Source organism: Glycine max, chromosome 14 (assembly GCF_000004515.6).
Source record: "Glycine max cultivar Williams 82 chromosome 14, Glycine_max_v4.0, whole genome shotgun sequence".
Lineage (NCBI taxonomy): Eukaryota > Viridiplantae > Streptophyta > Magnoliopsida > Fabales > Fabaceae > Glycine > Glycine max.
The window spans coordinates 43684382-43708821 of record NC_038250.2 but is presented as its reverse complement, the minus strand read 5'-3'; the positions used below and the strand labels follow the sequence as shown (position 1 = coordinate 43708821).

The 24440-nt window shown below is 35.8% G+C and overlaps 1 protein-coding gene across 1 annotated transcript in view; it reads left to right on the top strand.

The window, feature by feature from the left end:
* Positions 1-18946, top strand: part of LOC112999353 (LRR receptor-like serine/threonine-protein kinase GHR1) — a 32348-nt gene extending 13402 nt beyond the window's left edge. The window contains 2 exon segments of the mRNA XM_041009062.1: positions 5957-5966; positions 18506-18946. Of these exon segments, the coding sequence (XP_040864996.1) occupies positions 5957-5966; positions 18506-18946 (451 nt within the window).
* Positions 18947-24440: the final 5494 nt, after the last annotated feature.

The window sequence follows — 24440 nt, the reverse complement described above, 5'->3', positions numbered from 1 at the left end:
TTGAAAAGACGGCTAGATACAAGTTTGACTTGGTCAATTATTATTTTAATTTTAATTGCTAAATGGTTAGCAATAAATGGTAACAAGAAATAATATAGTTTAAAAAAGGATACTATCAATAATGATTTTGATTTGATCAGAAATTTGGTATCCTTAGCATGCTACAAATAGAGCCTTAGGTTGCACATTGAAAAAAAATCCGAATATCACTTCTCTATTCTTATTTTTTCACTTGTCAAAGTTGTTGACGAATAGAGGTCAGTCTCGGTGTGGATACACGTAGAGTCTTCACACTATTGAAGAATTTTTATGCTTCAAGAGCTCATCAACAGGTACACTTTTTAATATGTCATCTCTTTATAATATAATTTAAATACAAAATAGATCATTTTATTCCGCAATGTGTGTTTTTAACACCTTTTTTTCCTACAATCCGTGCATATACACGGGTCGTTCCTTTTTGCTCCAATATTCTTTGTGTTTAGTACTAAAATTGTGCTTAGATTAAAAAGTAAAATGTTTTTTTGAATGTTTGAAAAATTAGAATCTGAGATTAATTCATAGAACTTAGTTGGTGTTCATTTAATTTAAATAGATGTAGGATTGGCATTGCTACAAATATAGTTATCATTAAACTTTTTGTTGACAATGTTATAATTTTTAAGTTTGTCTTATACTTTACGTCAATTTTGGAGTTTTGTAATGTGAGCAATGTCTAATTAGGTGTGTAGGATTGTAAAAATAATTGTTAAATGTTGGATCTACTTGTTGGCATTACTACAGACTTGAGTAAAGCCAAATTACTAGTGTAACTTCCCATTTTTCATAAACTAGTTTAAAAAAGAATTATTTTATGTAAATAAATAGAGTTTTAGAAAAATAATAAGGTTTTTATAATTAAATAAATAAGGAGAAATAATTTTATCAATTAAAATAATGGTTTGAGAGAAAATAAAAAGAGTATTTTATTTATTCATTTGATAGGGAATAAAATATAGTTTATTTTTATAAAATAATAAAAATAAATAAATTAAGTAAATAATATGTTGTAAGTACCCTAGATATAAGTAGAGACACGTTAGGTCAGTTTTCAGACCGACGATGCCTTCTCTTCCCCTCATTTTCATTTTTCTCTCTTCTCCTCCTCCAAATACCCTCTATTTTTCCCGCAGATCACCAAACATGTCTCAGGAAAATGACGATCTTCTCATTCACCATTGGAAATTTCAAAATCATGTTGGAGCTGAGGGAAATACACTTCACATAGTAGCCTTTTCCTTTCCCGTAGAAACCCAGAGCTGTCTTGGTAAAACTACGATTCCGGACTCGTTAACCATTGGATTGTCGTGAAATATTTATATGGGGTTCATAATTTAATTGTGCATATCTCCACCATTTGGATTTGTGAGATAATATTCATGGAGGGAGAAAAAGGAATCGCACAAAGATAGTACAAATGGAGGCTTCAATCCCTTCTGATTCTCTCTAACGTTTGGGAACCCTATCAGAGCAACCAGAGAAAAAACTTTAGGAATCTCAGGAAATTACTAGAGATGCCGCTATTGCTGCTGGAACGTGAGCCGCTTAGAGGTAAGGGATGAGTTTATTACAATTGGGGTTAGAATGAACATGTGTAGGGATTCTTAGAAGATTAAATTGGGATTTATTTTGGGATGTTTATTAAATTATAATTTTTCCTTTACAATTATAAATACAATATTGTTGTCTTTTACATACCAATTGATGTTCTGATAAGAATTAATTGATAAACTTGAATGCTCTCGATATTTTTGTGTTTTGACCCATGATTTTGATATAATTGTGTGAAATTATATGAGGGGTTTTACTTCCCATGTTCTGATAAATCTTTTGTATGAATTGTTATATTGAGATTATGAAATTGTGATTCAAATCGTAAGTATGTGATAAATTGAACCTGTGATTAAAGATAAAATACATGTGCAGTTGTTCGCGGCCGGCAAGTGTACCAGATCACACAAGTAGTATAAAACGGTAAGAGCTGAGTATCGAACTCTCGGGGAACTTGTGTTATCTGGCAAGTTATTTCGGTGAATAGGTGTCTAGTATGAAAAGATGATTGTGGTTATCAACAGGTATGTAAACTATCTATGCAAAAGGAAAGAAAATCACGCAAGAGAAATGTTGTGTAAAAACAAGTAGAGAACGCATTGGTCTTCCTAATAGGTTCCTGATGCTAAAATGGATGTTCTCTATCTAACAATGCCCATGTATTCCTATGTTGTCTCCTGGTCTTCTAGACCCCGATTCCTCATGATAGCTTAGCCTAATCCTGATCAAGCCTCGTCCACAGATTCCTCTTGTAAGACTAAACTCAACCAGGACCGCATTAAGACACGTATACACAACTAAGTTCTTGTACCCCGATTCCTCGTGATAGTACAACTACTTAGCCTAGTACTATCAAGGACTTTAGAATCAGACCAGTTTCCACTGTTGAATGACCCTAACAAAGCATGCATCTACGTGATCAAGGTAAAGACATACTGGAATGAACAACAGATAGCACAGAGAACACACAAAACATCATTACATAGATAGAAATATATTTACATCAAGTACCTACAGGGAAGATCCAACAAAGGATTTAGCTTTCCATAGTCCGGAAACCTCCTTTACAACACAGAGAAGAACAAGATGAAAGATTGCAAAAATACAAGTGGTGAAGATGTCTCCTTCACCTCTAGGATCTCACAATCACTCATAAACTCATCTCAAGCTCTCAGAACGGCTTTCGCTTCGAGCTCTCATCTCAGCAGATCTTCACACAACAAAATCTCTCAGAACTCTTTGGAACTTGGACCTTTCTCTCTCTAGAACTTCCTAAACATGCAAAAGCTTCAAGCCAAGGCTAGACTCTTGTGCATGCAGAGGCTTCTCAAGAAGAAATGCCAAACTCCCTTCAAAAAATCTGATTTAAAGCTTAAATAAGTGGGTTGGTCCATGCTCTCACGCTTAGTGCAAATCTGAATTGCTTAGCGCGCATAAGTGGATTTTGGCTTAGTGCGCTTCTCTCTCTTAGTGAATAAGCTGAAGCGGTGCACTTGATGACCTGGAGCGGTGTGCTCAGCGAACCTGATAGCTCATCTTCTTCTGGATTCTTCCTTGCGCTTAGCCACTGAGTATCACGCTTAGCGAATGATCGCTAAGCCAAAAGATTGTCTTAGCGAGAAGGGGAAAACAACACTTTTGTCAATTTGCTTAATTAACCTGAAATTGATTATTAAACACACAAAACAAAAGTATAAATCATCTATTACCTATATTTAATAGAAAGTACTTATAATATTATAAAACAACTATGAATCGGAGAAGTTTGATACAATATACACAAGTTTTATACACAAAATTTAGTCGTTTTCACCGACTAACAACTCCCCCAAATTTACAGTTTTGCTTGTCCTCAAGCAAAAGAGAACAGCTCACTTGTCCTCAAGTGGTAAAACATGCAATGTTTATGTACCAAGGTGTATGCATCAAAATTTATTGATTGCATGATGAGAAAGACGAAGCAATGTGTATCTATCACTTGTTTTCACAGAATATGCATCTAGACAAATAAGAGAAAAAATGTGAACTATACACTTAGATGAAGTTAATCATAAGACAGATATCAAGGAAAATAACTCAAACCATAGTCTCACGGCTACTATTTCACTCAAGCACAAGTGTTTAAGCTATTCATTGATAACAACTAATGGGAGGTCCAATCTTTGCATTTCATTTCATGCCATCAAGTCAGAAATGTATAAATAGAATCAAAAGGACTTTCTCAGGCTTGTAGTGAGGTTTAGCTACAAAAATTCATTGGTTTTTCTAGGATTCAAAGGCTTAGATTTTAAGAGAGCACAAGTCCTAAACTTATCCCAATGATCTTTTCTTGTATTATACAAGTAATCTTCTCACTATTTTTCTTCTCTTACGTCACTTTTGACCTTATTGAAACAACACACTTATTCTTTTCTTTTTCCCTTTTTTTTAACATACAACTTATTTGTTGTGTGTGCTGATGCTTAACCTTTTTCTTTTCATTCGAATTTTTTTCCCTCCCCCAAATTTAGAGTAAATTGTCTTGAACCATATGCTCTCCTAGAATCTAAGCAAGGTATCAGGAGATATTTATTTAAGTTCAGGGTTCAAATTTTTTACAAAATCATTCAGCTCAAAAAGGGAGCAAAGGATGCAATTAGCATTTAAGGTAAGTTGTTTGGTCAAAAGAGCTTATGTATGTACAATCATGGCCTTCATCATGTTCTAAGTTATACATATCATTCTAGAATTCAGAGATTTATGCAAAGATCATTACTCATAATTAGTCTTTCACTCACAGAGTAAGGTCACACTCTCACCGGTTTTTGGTTCAAGCTTTTTCTTTCATAATCAGTCTGTCTATTGACTAACAATTCTATTGTGAGTTCACACTCTTGTTCTTTCTTTGTTCAACATGCATATTCGTTCCAATTCATGAAAAGAAACATAGATTTCATCTTAAGCATGCATTCAATTTCAAACAAGGCATACATCCATTTCCCAAAATACGTAACTATTTCACTGCCATACCGACAAAAGTTAAGTTAAACTGTTCCAGATGCTTCAGGATGAGCAACTACACTACTCATGCACAAAACTAATAAAAAGTAAATAATGTACTAAAACCATAATTATACTAATAGATCAAAAAGCACAAAAGATCAACAAGAGTTTAAAAGTCCTGTGGTTGGTCCTGGGTGTCCTGTGTCTGAACCTTCTCCTCTTCTGACAAACGAAGTACATGAGTAGCTACATGAGAGGTGTTCAGAGACAGGACTAGGGTGGTTTGATCCTCAGGCGTGGAAGGATCTGCTGCCTGCTGTGGAGAAGTGGTATCTGCCACTGGTGCTAGAGGCTCTGGAGTGGCTTCAAGAGACTTTTTAGAGGTGGCTGCAGCTTCATGGGTTATAACTACCCTCCTTTTCCTGATCAAGGGCTCAGGAGTGGAAGACTCTGATGACTCATCCTCCGGCTGATGGGATACCTGAGCGGCAGGATCTTCGTCTTCCCTGTGAAGAGGAGGTTGAGTCCCTGGCCAGGCTACCCATTCATTAAATTGCTCTACCGTCGGGATGGAGTCTGGAGGCGCTACCAGCTGTAGGCTTTGCAGTAAAATAATCTGCCCCTGATGTATGTTCTGAAGCATGGCCTCGAAACGTTGAAAATCTACAGGAGGTAGGGTAGAAGGAGTTGCTGTCATACGTGCTGGAGGAGGAGCTGCTGATGTAGCAAGAACCTCAGCTGGCCTTGCCGATGGTCTTCTGGCCCCCCTAATAATAATTGTTGGATCATCCGGGTTCTAACAGTTTTTCCTAATGTAGGCCAAATTAATGACCGGACTCAAACGTTCAAAGGCTAAGCTATCGGAAACGACTCCTTTGGACCTACATAAAGCTGTGATAAAAGTAGGGAACCCGAGTCTAGAGGAGTTAGACTGGGCCATTGAAGTGATCTGTCCAGAGATGAGATCTCCGACATTCATGTCCAGCTGAGTAACTAGGCCAAAGATTAACCTAGCTCTATCCATAGTCAAATCCGAGGTGTGGGAAGTCGGAGCTAGGTTAGAGTATGAGAGAACACTCCAGACCTGAGCAAGAGTGGTTAGATCTTTTTTGAGGATCTTCCCAGGGCGACCTTCAGCATTAAAAATAAACCTTTGGTCGGGTATGCACAGAGCAACCTCAATTTCCCTTATGCCAGTAGTCACCCTGCAGTATCTTGAGTAAGCGGGTAAAGATTCACCCTCAGCAAGCACCACAAGTGTTTCTAAAAAGACATTGAGGCTGTCTGCTTCAATTCTTATCAAGTGGCCCTGTATTCTGACTTGTTTTGGTGAAAGTCCCTCAGGACTGTAGAGGTTGGCATAGAACTCCTTCACCAATGCTAGGTCAATGCTAGTGCCAGCTAAATTGGTGAGGCGCTTATGGAAGTTACGCCTCTCTAATTCATCCATCTCTGTATGATATATTTCCACTTTCCTCTCAGCTAATATATGTCTTCCCAGGACATTATCAGTGTATTTGGTCCAAGCCTCAAAAGAGTGGAATCTTCTTATATCATATTGAGTGGTGGGCCTTGAACCGACACTCTTTCTTTTCCTGGAAGCCATATGTAGAAAGAGGAACCAAAAAATTAATCAGGACACAGTTATTCAAATTTTAAAAACTGAAAAAGACACTGGCCGCTTAGCGAGACAAAATTCGCTTAGCGGGCTTCACAAAAAATGATATTGAGTTTAGCAACACAGGAATGCCGCTTAGCGGAAAATGCTAGGTTACAGTGTCTGCAAAGTTGGCTTAGCTGGCAAGGAGCCCGCTAAGCCTAAGGTTAGTCGCATGGATTTGCGCTTAGCCAAGAATAAGCTGCGCTTAGCGGCACTAAAATGAGCAAAAATTTCACTAAGTTATGCAGGCTTAGCGAACAGGGCCGCTCAGCTCAGTAGATGCCACAAGGAATATCGCTTGGCGCAAGAGATCCTGGCTTAGCGCGCGGCCAATCAATCAAAAATTTTACTAAGTTACCTGGGCTTAGCGAATCAGCCTCGCTTAGCCACAGGTACTGTACTAGGCGGATGAGTGTTCATCCTCAAGATATAAACTCGCTTAGTGCGGGTAGGCGTGCTCAGCAAGTTCTTCAAGAAAACGCCTATATTTAACGAATATTGATGAACTCGCTTAGCGCGGTAAGTGAGCTTAGCGAATTCATTTCATTTTCCAGAAAAAACGCAGAAACAGTGGCGCGTTTTGTCCCATATTTTGGGCCTCTACCTAGTGGATTAAACATGCACAACCCTCAATACAGTTTTCAGACACAAAATGAACCTAAAGTTTTCAATTTTAAACTATTCTTAAAACAACAAAACCCTAAAAGTTTAAGCCTACTCCAGAGTTGTCTATCCTAAGGTTTGATAAAAATAACAAAGAGAAAGATCAAGGAACTTACTTGTGCTGTGATGATTGATGAGAACAAAAGGATGCAAGGAAAAAGAAACAAAACACATAGAGAGCAGTTTGAGGGAGAGAGGGAGCAGAAAGGGCGCAAATTTTTGGAAAGTGGGTGTAACTGACGTTGCACCCACTAAGAACGTTTTGTTCTTTTCGCTTAGCGGCGAGGTTCGCTGAGTGAGAAGGCGAGACGTTTGGTTTCTCAATTTTTCCCGCTTAGCGGCCCACGCTTAGCCAAATTCAAAATTCAATTTTTTTTTTGAAAACACAGAGTTTGGCTTAGCGCGACGGTGTTGTCGCTTAGCGGGATCTACAGATCAGGAAACCTGCAACTTCCGCTAAGCCAAGCTCTAATCCGCTTAGCTGAAATTATGCATTTTAAGTGCAGAAGAGCTAGTGCTGAGCGGTTAAAAGCATCGCTTAGTGCACATATTGCCGCAAGCAATCGAGCTCAGCGACCATGAATGGCGCTAAGTTGCATCAAATCCAGTTTAAACCGCAAGAATATCCGCTTAGCCAGGAGATTGAGCGCTAAGATCCATGACCCTTAATTTCGGCTGCAATGAATTATGCTTGGCGACACTGGGTCTTGCTTATCCAAGGGAAGCCATCGCTCAGCGATCAGTTTGTCGCTTAGCTGAATTCAAATCAAATTGATTTTGGCTTAGCTACACCTTGGCTAGCTTAGTGGAATTAATCAGCCTCAGATGCCAAGGTTGTGCGCTAAGCGCTTGAAACTCGTGGCTTAGCGCATGAACGATTATGCGCTTAGCGAGAAGTAGGCAGTTAGCGAAAGGACTAATTTTCAAAAAGATTTTCTAAGTTTTAAACTTAGTCCTTTCCCAAGAAATTGAAACCCTTAATTTTACCATTCAAAGAGAGGCTGATATGCTCCAAAGTTCAGATTATACAACAAGTTCCCAATGATCAAATGCATGAAAAACCAAAAAACACAAATTGGAACTGGGTTGCCTCCCAGGGAACGCTTCTTTAACGTCATTAGCTTGACACTTTTACCTCACTGGGTGATCAAATGAACAGTGTCCTGTGTCCTGATAAATTCCTTCCCATGATATAATTTTAACCTTTGGCAATTTTCAACCCATGTCCTTTCCGGATTCTGAGATTATGGGTCATACAAATCTATTGCACCATAAGATCAAACTTTCTTGATAACAAAGGGTCCAGACCATTTGGATTTCAACTTACCAGGAAACAACTTCAATCTTGAATTAAATAGTAGTACTTCTTGTCCCGGTTTGAATTCTCTCTTCAACAACTTCTTATCATGATACGTCTTCACCTTTTCTTTGTAAAGTCGCGAAGATTCATTATTTGTTAATCACATTTCTTGTAGTTCCAACAATTGGATCTTTCTCTGCTCTCTGGATGCCTTCTCATCATAGTTCAAAAATTTTAGAGCCCAATATGCCTTGTGTTCCAACTCAACTAGTAAATGACATGATTTTCCATACATCAATTGAAACGGAGACAACCCAATTGGAGTTTTGTATGCAGTTCTATAGGCCCACAGTGCGTCTTCCAATTTGGATGACCAGTCTTTTCTAGTTTATGCCACTATTTTTCTAGTATTTTCTTTAATTCTCGGTTAGAGACTTCGACTTGCCCATTTTTTTGTGGATGGTAGGGGCATGCCACTCTATGATTCACATGGTATTGTCCCAATACCTTTTGAAGTTGAGTATTGCAAAAGTGCGAACCACCATCACTGATCAAGATTCGAGGTACCCCAAATCGAGAAAATCACCACAGTTTTAGCATCATTCCTTGCAGTGGCCATAGCTTCCACCCATTTAGATACATCATCAACAACCACCAGAATATACTCATTCCCTGCCGATGAAGGAAAAGGGCCTATGAAATCAATACACCAACAATAAAAAACTTCAACTTCCATAATGTTTTGCAGTGGCATCTCATTTCTTCGAGAAATTCCCCCCATTCTTTGACATTGGTCACACTTTAAGACATGATGATGGGCGTCTTTGAAAATTGTTGGCAAAAAAAATCCTGATTGTAAGACCTTGGCTGCTGTTTTGCTTCCGCCATAATGCCCACCACACGGTGAATTGTGACAGTGCCACAATATGCCCTTGGCCTCCTCACTCGTCACACATCTCCAAAGGAGGTTATCTGCACCTATTTTGAACAAGTGGGGGTCATCCCAAACATAATGTCGAGCATCATAGAAGAACCTCATTCACCAATCTGGACAAGTGATCAACTACCACATTTTCAGATCATTTCTTGTCCTTGATGACCAAATCAAATTCTTGAAGCAGCAGTATCCATCTGATCAATCGTGGCTTAGAGTCAACTTTGCGTAGCAAATATTTGATTGCAGCATGATCAATGTAGATCACTATCTTTGATTCTACCAGATAAGACTGAAATTTCTCAAGTGCAAACACAATTTCCAGCAATTCCTTCTCAGTGGTAGAATAATTAATTTGCGCATCATTCAATACTTTGCTAGCATAGTAGATGGTATGAAATATTCTGCCTTTCCTCTGCCCGAGCACAACACCTACTGCTTAGTCACTTGCATCACACATTAATTCAAATTCTTGTCCCCAGTCTGGTGATGTGATCACAAGAGCAGAAACCAATTTATCTTTGAGAGTGTTAAAGGCTTCTAGACATTCGCCATTAAATACAAACACACCTTCCTTGTTCAACAGGTTGCTGAGAGGTTTAGCAATTTTGGAGAGGTCTTTAATGAATCATCGATAAAACCCTGCATGACCCAAAAAACTGCGGATGCCTTTCACATTGACTAGAGGTGGAAGTTTATCGATAACATCTAATTTTTCTTTATCCACCTCAATTCCTTTTTTCGAAATCTTGTGTCCCAGCACGATGCCCTCTTGAACCATAAAATGACATTTCTCCCGGTTAAGTACCAGATTGGATTCTTCACACTGCTGTAACACCTTCTCTAGATTTGCTAAACAATTCTCAAAAGATGCACCAAAGACTGAAAAATCATCCATAAAGACTTCAATGCATTTCTCTACCATGTCAGCAAAGATAGCCATCATACATCTTTGTAAAGTAGCAGGGGCATTACATAAACTGAATGGCATGCGGCGATAAGCAAAAACACTGAAGGGACATGTGAAATCTGTCTTTTCTTGGTCTTGGGGATCTACTGCAATCTGATTATAACCCGAGTATCCATCCAAAAAATAGTAGAAAGATTGCCCTGCAAGTCTCTCGAGCATTTGATCCATGAAGGGAAGCGAGTAGTGATCTTTTCTTGTGGCTTCATTAGGCTTTCTATAATCAATGCACATTCGCCATCCTGTGATTGTTCTGGTAGGAATTAGTTCATTTCGATCATTCCTTACTACTGTCATTCCTCCTTTTTTGGAACAACTTGAACAAGACTGACCATGAGCTATCTGAAATTGGATAAATGAGGCCCGCCTCTAATAATTTGAGCACCTTTTTTCTTACCTCTTCTTTCATTATAGGATTCAACCTTCTCTAAGGTTGTTGCACCAACTTATAATTGGTTTCCAAATTGATTTTGTTCATACAATATGATGGGCTAATTCCCTTCAGATCTGAAATGTGCCAACCAATAGCCGTTTTACGATGTTTTAGAATCTGTACCAGTTGATCCTCTTCTTCCTTCTTCAAAGAGTTACTAATTATGACCAATTTAGTCTCATCATCTTCCAAGAATACATACTTTAGATGTGCTTGAAGGGTTTTTAATTCTGCTTTGGGCTTTTCTGGTTGTCTCATTTTCTCCGATTCTTCAAAAACCACATGATCAACGTAATTGTCTTTTGGATCATCACACTCTTCATTATCGACTAAGTTGTTTATCTCATCACCTAATTCTTTTTCCAAAGGAAATTGTTGTATCATGGTTGAAGCTGATAATACTATTTCTTGTTCCACCTCTTCCTCCTCAGAACAAGCATCACCTATATCTGAGTGTTTCATGGCCTCAAAGAGGTCAAAAGAGACTTTTTGATCCTCCACATTGAGTTCCAATCTACTTCTCTCTGTTCCTCCAACATAGCCAGCAGTGGCTAGACAGGAATATTCTGGAGTACTGGAGACTTTAGATGTTTTCTCTTCAGTGGTCATATGATGATGGATTGAGGTAACTTTAAAAATGCTTTCTTGATGCGTTTCAATCTCTGCACGCTTTTCCTCTTGTCTGGCAGCAGTGTTAGCCATGTCATCCACCAACTTAATAATATGAGTTGCAGTTCTTCTAAAGGCATGTTGCATTGACTCTACTGTATCTTTGAATTGCATTAGCATATCATCCAGATTAAGAACTCCTTTTGCTTTATCATGATAATCTGGTTGCCAGAATGACTCCCATTGATAGCCTGCAGAAGAATGGTTCCTTTGAAATTGAGTTCCATGCTGTTGCATTCCATAACAGGACCCTGTAAAGCTAGCTTGGTATGTCACGAAGTCTGCCAAAATACTCTCAAGATCAGGGGCTCTTTCCTCTTCATGGTATTCATACATGACCGGTTTCTATCTCCGGTCAAAGTTATTTATAGAATAAAAATAACAACTGTCTTTGTGCTGCTCTCCTATGGCTAAGTCATAGTTCATTAATGGGATTGAGATAATAATCTTCATGATATAACAGTGAAAGAGTTGCCTTAGTGAGGAGTAGCTAAATCACCTGTAGGAGAGTCTATACACATAGAATGCTAACAGAAAACGGTTATCCAGTTCAATAAGAGAAGACAAATATAAATTAAAGAACAAATATTCACAGAAACAATCAAAGAATAACAAATAAAGAATAGACACCTAAGAACGAGCTAACTTCCCAAATAAAAAGAATTTCCTCGGCAACGGTGCCAAAAACTTGTTCACAGTCGGCAAGTGTACCGGATCGCACAAGTATTATAAAACAGTAAGAACCGAGTATCGAACTCTTGGGGAACTTGTGTTATCTAGCAAGCTATTTCAGTAAATAGGTGTATGGTATGAAAAGATGATTGTGGTTATGAACAAGTATGTAAACTATCTATGCAAAAAGAAAGAAAATCACGCAAGAGAAATGTTGTGTAATAACAAGTAGAGAACGTGTTGGTCTTCCTAATAGGTTCCTGATGCTAAAACGGATGTTCTCTATCTAACAATGCCCATGTATTCCTATGTTGTCTCCTGGACTGCTAGACCCCAATTCCTCAGGTTAACCTAGCCTAATCTTGATCAAGCCTCGTCCGCAGATTCCTCTTGTAAGACTAAACTCAACCAGGACCGCATTAAGACACATATACACAACTAAGTTCTTGTACCCCGATTCCTCGTGACAATACAACAACTTAGCCCCGTACTATCAAGGACTTTAGAATCATACTAGTTTCCACTGTTGAATGACCCACCCTAACAAAGCATGCATCTACGTGATCAAGGTAAAGACATACTGGAATGAACAATAGATAGCACAGAGAACACACAAAACATCATTACATTGATAGAAATATATTTACATCAGGTACCTACAGGGAAGATCCAACAAAGGATTTAGCTTTCCATAGTCTGGAAACCTCCTTTACAACACAGAGAAGAACAAGATGAAAGATTGCAAAAATACAAGTGGTGAGGATGTCTCCTTCACCTCTAGGATCTCACAATCACTCACAAACTCATCTCAAGCTCTCAGAACGGCTTCCGCTTCAAGCTCTCGTCTCTGCAGATCTTCACACAGCAAAATCTCTCAGAACTCTTTGGAACTTGGACCTTTCTCTTTCTAGAACTTCCTAAACATGCAAAAGCTTCAAGCCAAGGCCAGACTCTTGTGCATGTAGAGGCTTCTCAAGAAGAAATGCCAAACTCCCTTCAAAAAATCTGATTTCAAGCTTAAATAGGTGCGTTGGTCCGTGCTCTCACGCTTAACGCAAATCTGAATCACTTAACGCGCATAAGTGGATTTTGGCTTAGCGCGCTTCTCTTGCTTAGCGGATGAGCTGAAGCGGTGCGCTTGATGACTTAGAGCGGTGCGCTCAGTGAACCTGATAGCTCATCATCTTCTAGATTTTTCCTTGCGCTTAGCTACTGAGTGTTGCACTTAGCGAATGCGCGCTAAGCCAGAAGATTGGCTTAGTGAGAAGGGGAAAACAACACTTTTGCCAATTTTCCTAATTAACCTGAAATTGAGAGAATTGATTATCAAACACACAAAACAAAATTATAAATTATCTATTACCTATATTTAACAGAAAGTACTTATAATATTATAAAACAATTATAAATTGTAGATGTTTGATACATTATACACAAGTTTTATACACAAAAGTTAGTCGTTTTCACCAACTAACAGTATTTAGTTGTGAGCTATGAACTGTGCAATCACACAATTGTAAGACCCTTTAAGGGCGATGAGTATTGTGATGGGATCCACTTTGGGAACCCGACGAGTTAAAATTATTTTGAAAACAATTAAGTAGTTGTGTGTATTGCATAGTTCATAGGTAAAATGTATATGATTCATGAGATGTGATAATGTGTTAAATTGAGATTATACCATTGTGATTGAGATCGAGTGTATGATAAATTGAGTATGTATGTGATTGAGATGTTTGCATTGAGATGTGTGCATTGAGTTATGAACTATGAATTATACAATCACACGACTATAAGACCCTTTAAGAGCGACAAGTTAATGCTAAGTCCCTTTAAGGGAAACGAGTTAATGCTAAGACCCTTTAAGGGAGACAAGTTAATGCTAAAATCCTTAATGGACGATGAGTTAAAACTATTTTAAGAACAATTGAGGAGTCGTGTGTTTTGTACAGTTCATAGATAGAGTCTGTGTGCCAAAATATTTTCTGGGTGGGACCTGAATCAGAAGGGAGAGGCCCTAACGGACTCTTCGGAGTGTAGGCCTTGGGGGTCACTCGGTTTGAGTGCTCCTTTAAGCCTATGTTGATCCCATATGGTTGGAGCATTCTCTCAAAATACCATGACCCTGACTGGTCTCCCTATAATTTTACCTAGTGAGAGTGACCTGACTTGCTAGTGTGTGGTTTGTCTTGTCATACACTCTTAGGCGCTCGACGAGGTTTTTCATTAAAATGGTACCACATTGCATATAGGATTGAGTCTTAGTGTATATGTTGCATAATGCTTGTGTATTGATCGATATTGATTGACTTGGTGATATTGTGTGTTGATCCTTGAGTACATGAATGTTGTAAAAATGAATGAGACATGTTGTGTTATGATGTGATGTTGGGTGACAAAGTGGTGAAATGATGTGAGCTATGTTTAAGTAAGTTTTATTTTGTTTTTATGATATTTATACCTACATGTTGTCTCGTTACTCTTCATTAGTTAGGAATGTGATAACTCACTCCTTGTGTGTTATTTGTGTTTGGATCCTGTGATGATCTCGAATCTTGGGTTCGTGGGAGCAGATGAATAAGGTGGATGACTATGAAGAACCTGATGGTAGAGGACACGAGAACACAATGCTCTGATAGGATGTGACATTATGGTATAGGTTCTATATTAATTGTATGAAGTTTTAGACGACCTTATTTTGAGCCGAAGTAAATTTATTATTTATTTGGATAAGTTTTATTATGATGTTAGAAAGGTGAATGTGAGCCTTTTATCCTTTTGAAAGGCTTGTATTTAAATGTGTTTTAAAAACTTTTAATTAAGTTTGATTTCTTATTTCTTTTATTATTAGTACATATATGCAAGGGGTAGAGGGTGTCATAACTAGAGATCTTTCCGAAAATAGAGGATATTTGCAAGTTATTGTTTGAAAACTGAAAATAGGTTGTTTTGCAATTTTGTGACATAAGACCTATATTATTAGATGTGAAGGCCTTTAAATTGCCAATTAGTGATTATTCTTAGTGCTATTTTTGTTGCTATGTTTTCATGGTATTCATGATAATTCCTACGCAAGGATAAAGATTGACAAAAAAGCAATAGCAAAATTGTATAAAAGATATAATAAGTTTGTTGTAACTTATTTGCATACAAAGGAAAGAATATCCCTTTGGATGGGATTCTACATAATGGCTGAGATGCATTGGTTTCTTGTGCATTTCATTGGGCATAGTACCCATTTGAGTTGTATTACTATGACATTCACTATTTCACAAAATTTGAACAAAGTTCAAATTGTAGAAGATTACTAATATTATATTATTGATATAAAATAGTATTTGTTTATGTTGACTTGTTGGCAAGTGCACCAAATTGTCACAAGTAGTAAAGTACTTGGAAGTCCGAGTGTCGAATCCATAGGGACTTTGTTTGTACTTGGACTAATGCAAATTCAATTTTTCAAGCAAGAGATAAGAAATTTAAAATAAAAGATAAAGAAAGATAACAGATAAGATAAATATTTAAAGATAAAATAGAAGATAAAGAAAAATATAAAAGAATTAAAGATAAAATTAAAAGATAAAGAAAAACATAGAAGATTAGAAAAGTGAAGGATAATAAAGATAAAAGATTTAGATAAAAAAAAAAAGAAGATAAATTCAAGATAAGATAGTGTTAGGAACTGACTTGCCTTGTCTGCCTAGGATGTATGAGTTTATGATTTTTTTCTTTATCAATTCAGGGGATTCTATCCTACCCACATCTATTCATTTACTTGCCCCTGATGCCTCACGATGACAAGCCTATTTTATCTATCTATCTCCCAAATGCCTTTGCAAAGACTCAATAGATAAAATGCATGAAGTTCTAATTCTAGATGTTTGCTTTGACGCATGGGCATAATGCAATCACTCTATGCCTAACAATGATTTTATTATGATATCTTTTCTTCTTGTTCAATTAGAAGTTATCATCTCCCGAGCGTCTAACCCCTAAAACTAATGCATGCATATCTTCTTTGAATCTTATTTAGAAGTTACCCTCTTCTGAGAATCTAACCCTTAACAGAATATAAAGATGAGTATGCAAGATAAAAACAGAAAAGAAAATAGGAAAGAAAAACCTGGTATTGCATTGATAAATAGTGAAGAGTACATCATACATCGCGTTGGCTTTTTAGGCCTGCCAGGCCCTAACTAAGGGTTTAGCCACTCATGACCACTGAGGGCTTTACAATGAGGAGGGGGTGAAAGAAAGAAAGGGAGTAAATGAAACCCCTAGGAGAGGGGGTTTTGTCGTGGTGTGTTGTTTCCCTTGGACTGGCTCTCTATTTATAGTTGTTGAAGTGAGTTTTGGGTCTTGTAGGAGCGCTTAGCGCAACACCCCCTCGCTCAGCGCGTGTAGATTGCATGCTTAACGCGCGTGTTGCAGGCTTAGCGCGTGCTTCTGTTGGATCGCAGGCTTAGTGCGCGTGTTGCAGGCTTAGCGCGTTCTATTTTAGTTATGCGCGCTCAGCGCACATGACAACTCTCGAGCTTAACGCCTTGCTTAGCGCCTGTGCTTCTTGGCCCGCTTAGCGCGTGACGCGCGCTAAGCGCACGTATTGAGTTGGGCTTACTTCAGATTTTCTTCGTTTCTTCAATTTTTCTGGCCTTTTTGCTTGTTACACCTCCAGTTTTTATATCTCCAGCCAAAATTCAACAAAACATCAATTATTTAATATTTAAGCACAAATAACTACTAAATAATTATTTTTAAAGACAATTTTGTCTTATTTTCTATTATCAAAATACAATTATTTAGCAGTTATCAGTTTACAAAAGCTTACTAATAATTGATAACCAAAAGATGAGAAATAACTTAGAAATACAGTAAATATCCACGTAATAACCATCAAAATACCCATTGGTTGCTTGATATTATTGGATCACCAATGTCAATAGCTCTAAATATGGAATGACAAATATATAATTTCCATGGCCCAAAGAATGTTTTAAAGTATATTAGCAAACACTATTGAGCATTAACATCCACGTGAAAATGAAGATAATGTATAACAAAACAAATTTATGGTAAGAACTTACTTTCATGAATAAGCCTCCATTAGTAAAACATCTTATAATCTTCCGTCTATAATAGCCTTGAACATTATTGTTTCTCATGAATGATGATTATTTTCAAATGAATGATAATTGCGATCTTTAGCTTAACTAAAAACATGTGGTTAAGAAATATGTTTAATTTTTTTAAAATACAACACCCAGTTCGTCTCCCAAGCCACACCCACGTCAATCAAAACAATTATTTGAAATTAGAAGTAGCTTCTAATAAGATTTTATATAATAATGAAATATTAAAGTATTTGAAAAGAAAAAGAAAATAAAACAAAATAATTGAGAAATAAAACACAGATAATAGAATCCAAAAATCACTAATCATTTCACTTAAAAAAGTTAAACCATATATATCAACATTTAGATAAGAATAAGATAATACTTATAATCCTTGGTATATAATAATTTTGAACATGATTGTTTCCCGTGATAATTGTTTTCTCATGAATGATAATTGTGATATTTACCTTAACTAAAAAACATGTGGTTAAGAAATATGTTTAATTTTTTTGAAACACAACACTCAGTTCGTCTCCCAAGCCACACTCCAATTAAAACAGTTATTTGAATTTAAAAATAACTTCTATTAAGATTTCATACAACAAGGAAATAATAAAGTATTTGAAACGAAAAAAAAAAACAATATAACTTAAAAATAAAGCACAGATAATAGAGTCCAAAAATCATAAATCATTCCACCAAAAAAAGTTAAACCAAAACGTAACTCAACTCAATCCAACCTGCAAATAGAAAATGTAAACTAAGCACTAAGCACATCACATTTTCAAGATAGTATATTTTTATCTTAATGTAATACATTGTTTGGGAGTTTATTTTATTATAATATATTTTTTATGAATGATACTACGATTATATATTTATCAATTGTCTTTTTGTTTATTATATGAAGAAAAAATGTATTATGAATATTGATATTTTAAAATAATTGCATTTCAACAATTAATGTAATATATTATTTTGGATTTTATTTTAAAATAATATATTATTTTATGAATGATACTATAATTATATATTTATCAATTTTTTTTATTATATAAATAACACAATGTATTATGAATATTGATATTTAAAAATATTGATATTTCAACAATAAAAACTATTAATTTGGAAGTATAGAAGAATAATATTTAAGATGATAAAATAAAATAAAAAATAGAAAAAAATATAAAGTGTAACTAACTTCTCGTGTTGTCTTACTCTCTTGAAACTCATTCATCTTCAAAAACTTAACCTAGCCTTCAATGACTTTTTCCTTTCTCCAATGCCTTCCGGGTTTGAAGATCTTGTGTCTCTACCTCATCTAAATCTATGTGCCGTGGAATTTTTTGGTGTCATTCCTTCCAAAATCTCTCACCTCTCAAAATTAGTCTAGCTTGATCTCATTGAGAATTGAAGAAGCAACCCTGGAAAATGTCGTTGTAAATGCAACTGATATAAGGGAGCTCACTCTTGATTTCCTAGATACGTCTTCCATTGAACTGAGCACTCTGTCTTTGTTAGTTTAATTTCTCATCCTCTTTGGTCTCTCTTAGTCTTCGAGATACAATATTGCAAGGGAAGTTAGCAAACAACATACTCTGTTCACCCAATCTTCAAAAGCTTGATCTGTCTATTAATTATTATCTAGAAGGTGAACTTCCAGAGTTCAATCGGAGGACTCCTCATAGATACCTGGATCTATCTTTCACTGGTTTTTCAGGAAAACTTCCCAATTCCATTAACCATTTGAAGTCTCTTAACTATTTGGATTTTCATTCAGCTGACTTCAAAGGACCTATTCCTTTGTTTTTATCTTATCTCACTTGGACCTTTGTTGGAACAATTTCGGCGGTGAGATTCCATCATCACTTTCAAATCCTCAACATCTCGCTTCCATTGTTTATTCTCATAATAGCTTCACTGGAGCCATTGCTAAATGTTTTGGAAACATCGCACAAGTAAATCGTTAGGGGCTCGGTTCGAATAACTTAGGTGATGAGATTCCATCATTTCTTTTCAACCCTCAGCATCTTACTTAGATCTTTCATATAATAATTTTGGTGGTGAGATCGCCGATTTGTTTGACAGGCTTAGCAAATTAGAAAGTTTTGATCTTTCTAGAAACAACCTACTAGGCCAATTGCCATCATCATTGTCTGGGCTAACTCAGCTTAGTTATTTAATTTGTTCATACAATTAGTTGGCCCAAACGCCAGACAAAATTAGTGGACTTTCTAATTTAATTTATATGGATTTGTCCGGTAACTCCCTGAATGAAATAATTCCCTAATGGTTTTTTTGTCATGGTTGTCATACTTATCCTCACGGTGGGAATCAACTTACAGGATCAATTGGTGAATTCTCTTTTTTTTTTTCTTGCATTATTGCATGTGATCTCTCTTATAACAAGCTACAAGGTAATATCCCCACCTTAATGTTTTATCTACAAAATCTCATTGAGTTGAAACTATCATCTAACAACTTGTGTGACCTTGTAGATTTTCACAAATTTTTTAATATACAATTTCTACAAAATCTTGATTTCTCTGACAATAAATTTCTGTCCTTCAGTTTTAACAATGGGGACGAAAAATTCCTTAGTGGACTAAAAAACTTGAAGTTTTAGATCTATCAAGAAGATTGATGGCAGAATTCCAAAATAGTTTTGTAATACGGGGAAATATACTTCGTCTTTTCTGGACCTTTCTCATAACTTTCTAACATCACCGGGGAACGTCTCGCTCTCATGGGCAAATATTTATTACATTGACCTTAGCTTCAACATATTGGAAGGAGACATTCCAGTTGCCTCATCTGGCACCAAATTTTTTTCTGTCTCAAATAACAAATTTAATGGAGACATTTCTTAAGCTATTTGCAATGCAAGCTCCCTCAAGGTTCTCAACTTGTCTCACAATAGCCTCACAGGGAAGCTTCTACAATGCCTTGGAACCTTTCCTTCCCTTTCAGTTTTGGATCTATGAAGGAACAACCTTAGTGGAATGATACCCAGAAATTATCTTGAGATAATTACCTCGGTCTATGGACAAATGCAAAAAACTAAGAGTTATGGACGTTGGAGAAAATATTATGAAAGATACATTTCCTAGTTTTACATTCTAATAGGTTCAATGGTACCATAAATTGTTAGAACTTGAAGAATGGTTTTTTCATGTTGGGGATTTTTGACATCAACAATAAGCTTTCACAAAACCTTTCAACAACTTTCAAAATGATTCCTATGAAGTCAATCCAGGGCTATGTGGGTTTCGTTTGTCAAAATCATGCCACCAGGGTAAAAAAGAGCCGAGAGATTCAGCAACTTTTAAGCATGATGAACAATTCGGGTTTGGTTGAAAACCCGTAGCTATTGGATATGAGAGCGGAGGGATATTAGGAATAGTGTTTGGGGTATGTTATATTCTTCATTCAGAAACCACAATGGTCGATAATTGAGCATGTTGGAGGCATTCTTAATCAAAGAGTGAGAAAAAAGAGAAACAGATGTAATGCAAATACAAGACGATACAATCAAGGCCATTGAAGGATCTGAGAGTCAGTCCACGCTGACGTAAGTGAAATTTTAATGTGCTTTAAATTTTTCATGTTAGGTGTTACCATGAAAAATTGTGTCATAATCTTCAATCTGATAATCACTGACCTGATATAAATGGAACAGCATACTAGGTGTCAAGTTGGTGTGCCATATAGTGATCGCCATTTGAGTTGATGTCATTCTTTTACCCCAATTCTATTTTTGTCTGTTTGGTGTTGCTGAACGTGATGTTGAACATGTTGAAAAAATTTGTAGCAATAAGTGTACTCTTTCAATTTGTGCGTTGTAAGAAGCGCATAAGTTATGTACTTTTTGCTTGATCTTGTATCATTGTGTGTTGAATAGCAAGAATTTATCTTCTTATATCTTTAGTGTACCAGCTAAATTGCAAGACTTAATATTTATGTGGGAGGAATTAATTTGACTGCAAACTTGCGTAGTCTTGCAAGAAAATTTGACTGCATTCATCTTCACTATTTTGCTATAATTTGCTAAGGCATTTAAATTTCGATCAAGACTCGAAAAGCAATACCCATGTAGTAAGCACTGCATACGTAGTATCATGAACAAACAATAGCCCCATTATCCATACAATAGGAAAACATACAATTAGAAGCAGGTTCATAAGTGATAACCAGCTCGTGCAACTTGAATAGATGATTACAAAAGTTGATTACGAAGTAGGGGAAGACTGATATTAGTAAAAGATGAAGTAGGGGAATACTTTCTATTACACATTTCAATTTCCAAATCTCCACCGACTACCATTGAAGAATTTCTCAGGGTAGGCAAGAAATACATCAAGTATGAAAATATGATAGAGGCAAGAAGCCTGTTTGCCTGAGGATCCAAGAAGAAAAGACTCCGCTAGGAGTGATAAGCAAAGCAGGTGAGGATTCCAACGCCAAAAGGATGAAGAGTACATATACACCGCTAAACAGAATTCGTAATCGAGTCTTGGATGAGGTTTTTAACGTAGAATTCAAACAAGAAGGTAATAGAGATAATGCGAGTTCAGCAGAAATTATGGTTTACCAATTGTTAAAAAGGTCAAGAATTCCAAAAGCAGACTTACGACCACATGAAGAAGACCTCATAGGGGTTCTCAGGGCTTCACGTCACTCCTCTCGGACATATAAAACTCCTAGTCACATTCAGCCATCACCCACTAACCAAGAGCATCCCGCTAAACTTCCCTGCCATGGACACAGGGTCCACATACAATGCAATACTGGGAGCAGTTGTGTCAACACAACACCCAGTGATGAAATTCTTGAGCAGCAACGACTTACAGGTGATCACTATACGTTTGTTCGTCTCAATGTTTACTAACTTGTAACGGAAAAATTATATTATTTAGTGTATTTTCATAAAATAAATAAAGAATAAAAATTCATAAATCTATCAGAAAAAACAATCATATTAATTAATTCAAAAATTAATATGAATTGAGTTTTGTATAATTTACATGATTCTGAATAATATTGAAGGTCAGGGTAATGAAATTATTTATAAAAGTTTTTGTCCTGTTTAGTATTTTAAGTTATTTTTTATTTTTTATTTATATTTTTTTGTGTAATCTTTAATTTTTAGCTAGATAAAAAGAATTAATAGCATACTAGTTTATATATTATAACCTATCATAGATTAAATAGCATAACAAGCGTATATTACTGTGTATATCCAACATACCAATTAAGCCAAAACCTTTCACAAAACCAGCTGGTGGGAAAGATACCAACAGCTAAACAGTTTGTCACATTTCAAAATGAATTCTATCAGGGCAATCAAGGGCTATGTGGGTTGTCTTTGTCAAAACCATGCCACAATGGTGAAAAACAGACTACAGATTCAGCAACCTTTGAGCATGATGAACAGTTCGTGTTTGGTTGGTAATCCGTGGCTATAGGATATGGTTGGTATTTGGAATACTGTCGGGGTATGTTATATTCTTCATTTTGAAACCACAATGGTCAGTAAGGTTTGTAGAAGGCATTCTTAATAATAGAGTGAGAAACAAGAGCAACCGAACTAATGCAAATACAAGAGGACACAATCCACCACGTCATAGGATCTGAAAATCAGTCCACACATGTTGGTTAGCAAGACGACCAAGAATTTATCTTCTTATACCATTAGCTCTTAAATCCTGAACTTGTAGTTTGGGAAAACTCAACCTCATCCGTGTAAGATAGATGAACAAACATTACTGGAGATGCAGGTCTCCAACTCTTAATTTTGTGCTTTTCACCTCCACATATTTATCTTTTTAATTACCAACAAAAAATATTGGCTTTTATATCAGCATATTGAATATAATCATTATTTCAGGAGATTGAAAAGCCAACTGATAATTGGGAATCCTAAGTATATTTTGGGATTAAATTATATAGGCATTTGTAATTTTTTTCGGTTAATTCTTTCTTTTTGAGTGAATAATTATTAAATTAATATTATTTAATTTTTTGTGTAAACAATATTAAAAGTGATAAATTTATGATGCTTAGTGAATAAAATAAAGTCTAGGAAAACTAGAATAATTAAGGAAAGCAAAACTAATTAAGAAAAACAAGCTAAGTGAGAAAAGGATGACTAATTGAGAAAATAATATTAATTGAGAAAAATATGGATAACTAAAAAAGAAAACTAACTAAGGAAAGCAGGATTAATTAAGGAAAATAGGGCTAATTAAAAAAAACATAACTAATTAAGGAAACTAAAGGCATGCTTAGTGCAAGAAACTTGCTAATTAATATGCCTATAAAAGAGGAAGAGATAACAAGAAAAAAATACACAAAAATTTTAGGAGAATACAATTCTTTATAAAAGACAAAGACTAAAAGAAAAAGAAGAGATAAACATTGAGAGTCATTCCTTCCCTCCATTATCTTTCTTATTTTTTCCCCTTTAGTAAATATTTCCCTCTTACAATTGTAATGTCTCCATAATAATGAGAGGCTAAACTCCCTTTGTTAGGAACTTGACATCCAACTATTTTTTATGTAATTTCTCCTCCTATCTATTTATGAATATTACATTTGCATTATTTGAGAAAAACAAGCTAAGTGAGAAAAGGATGACTAATTAAGAAAATAATATTAATTGAGAAAAATATGACTAACTAAAAAAGAAAACTAACTAAGGAAAGCAGGACTAATTAAGGAAAATAGGGCTAATTAAAAAAAACATAACTAATTAAGGAAACTAAAGGCATGCTTAGTGCAAGAAACTTGCTAATTAATATGCACCTGTAAAAGAGGAAGAGATAAGAAGAAAAAAATACACAAAAATTTTAGGAGAATACAATTCTTTATAAAAGATAAAGACTAAAAGAAAAGGGAGAGATAAACATTGAGAGTCATTCCTTCCCTCCATTATCTTTCTTATTTTTCCCCCTTTAGTAAATATTTCCCTCTTACAATTGTAATGTCTCCATAATAATGAGAGGCTAAACTCCATTTGTTAGGAACTTGACATCCAACTATTTTTGATGTAATTTCTCCTCCTATCTATTTATGAATATTACATTTGCATTATTTTTTTCATGTGCTTAATATTATTGCTTGTTGGTGGTGGATTGACAAGTGTGCCAATTCATCCCAAGTGGTAGAGTTAAAACGGAAATTCGAGTGTCGAATCCACATGGACTTTGTTTATACCTAGGTAGATGAATATTTAATTAAGAAAATGATTTGGAAAAGGTAGTAGAAAGTAGTAAATTAAATTCTTGAAAATTAAATCAAACAAGAAAAAGAATTAAACAGGAATTAATTAATGACAGAAAAGATGAGAAAATCCAATATTATAGTAGAAGGAAATTCAGAAGATGAGAATGTTGGAAAATTAGCCTACCAGAGTTGCTCCTTGATGTAATGTTAATGATTTTTCTTTATTTATAAT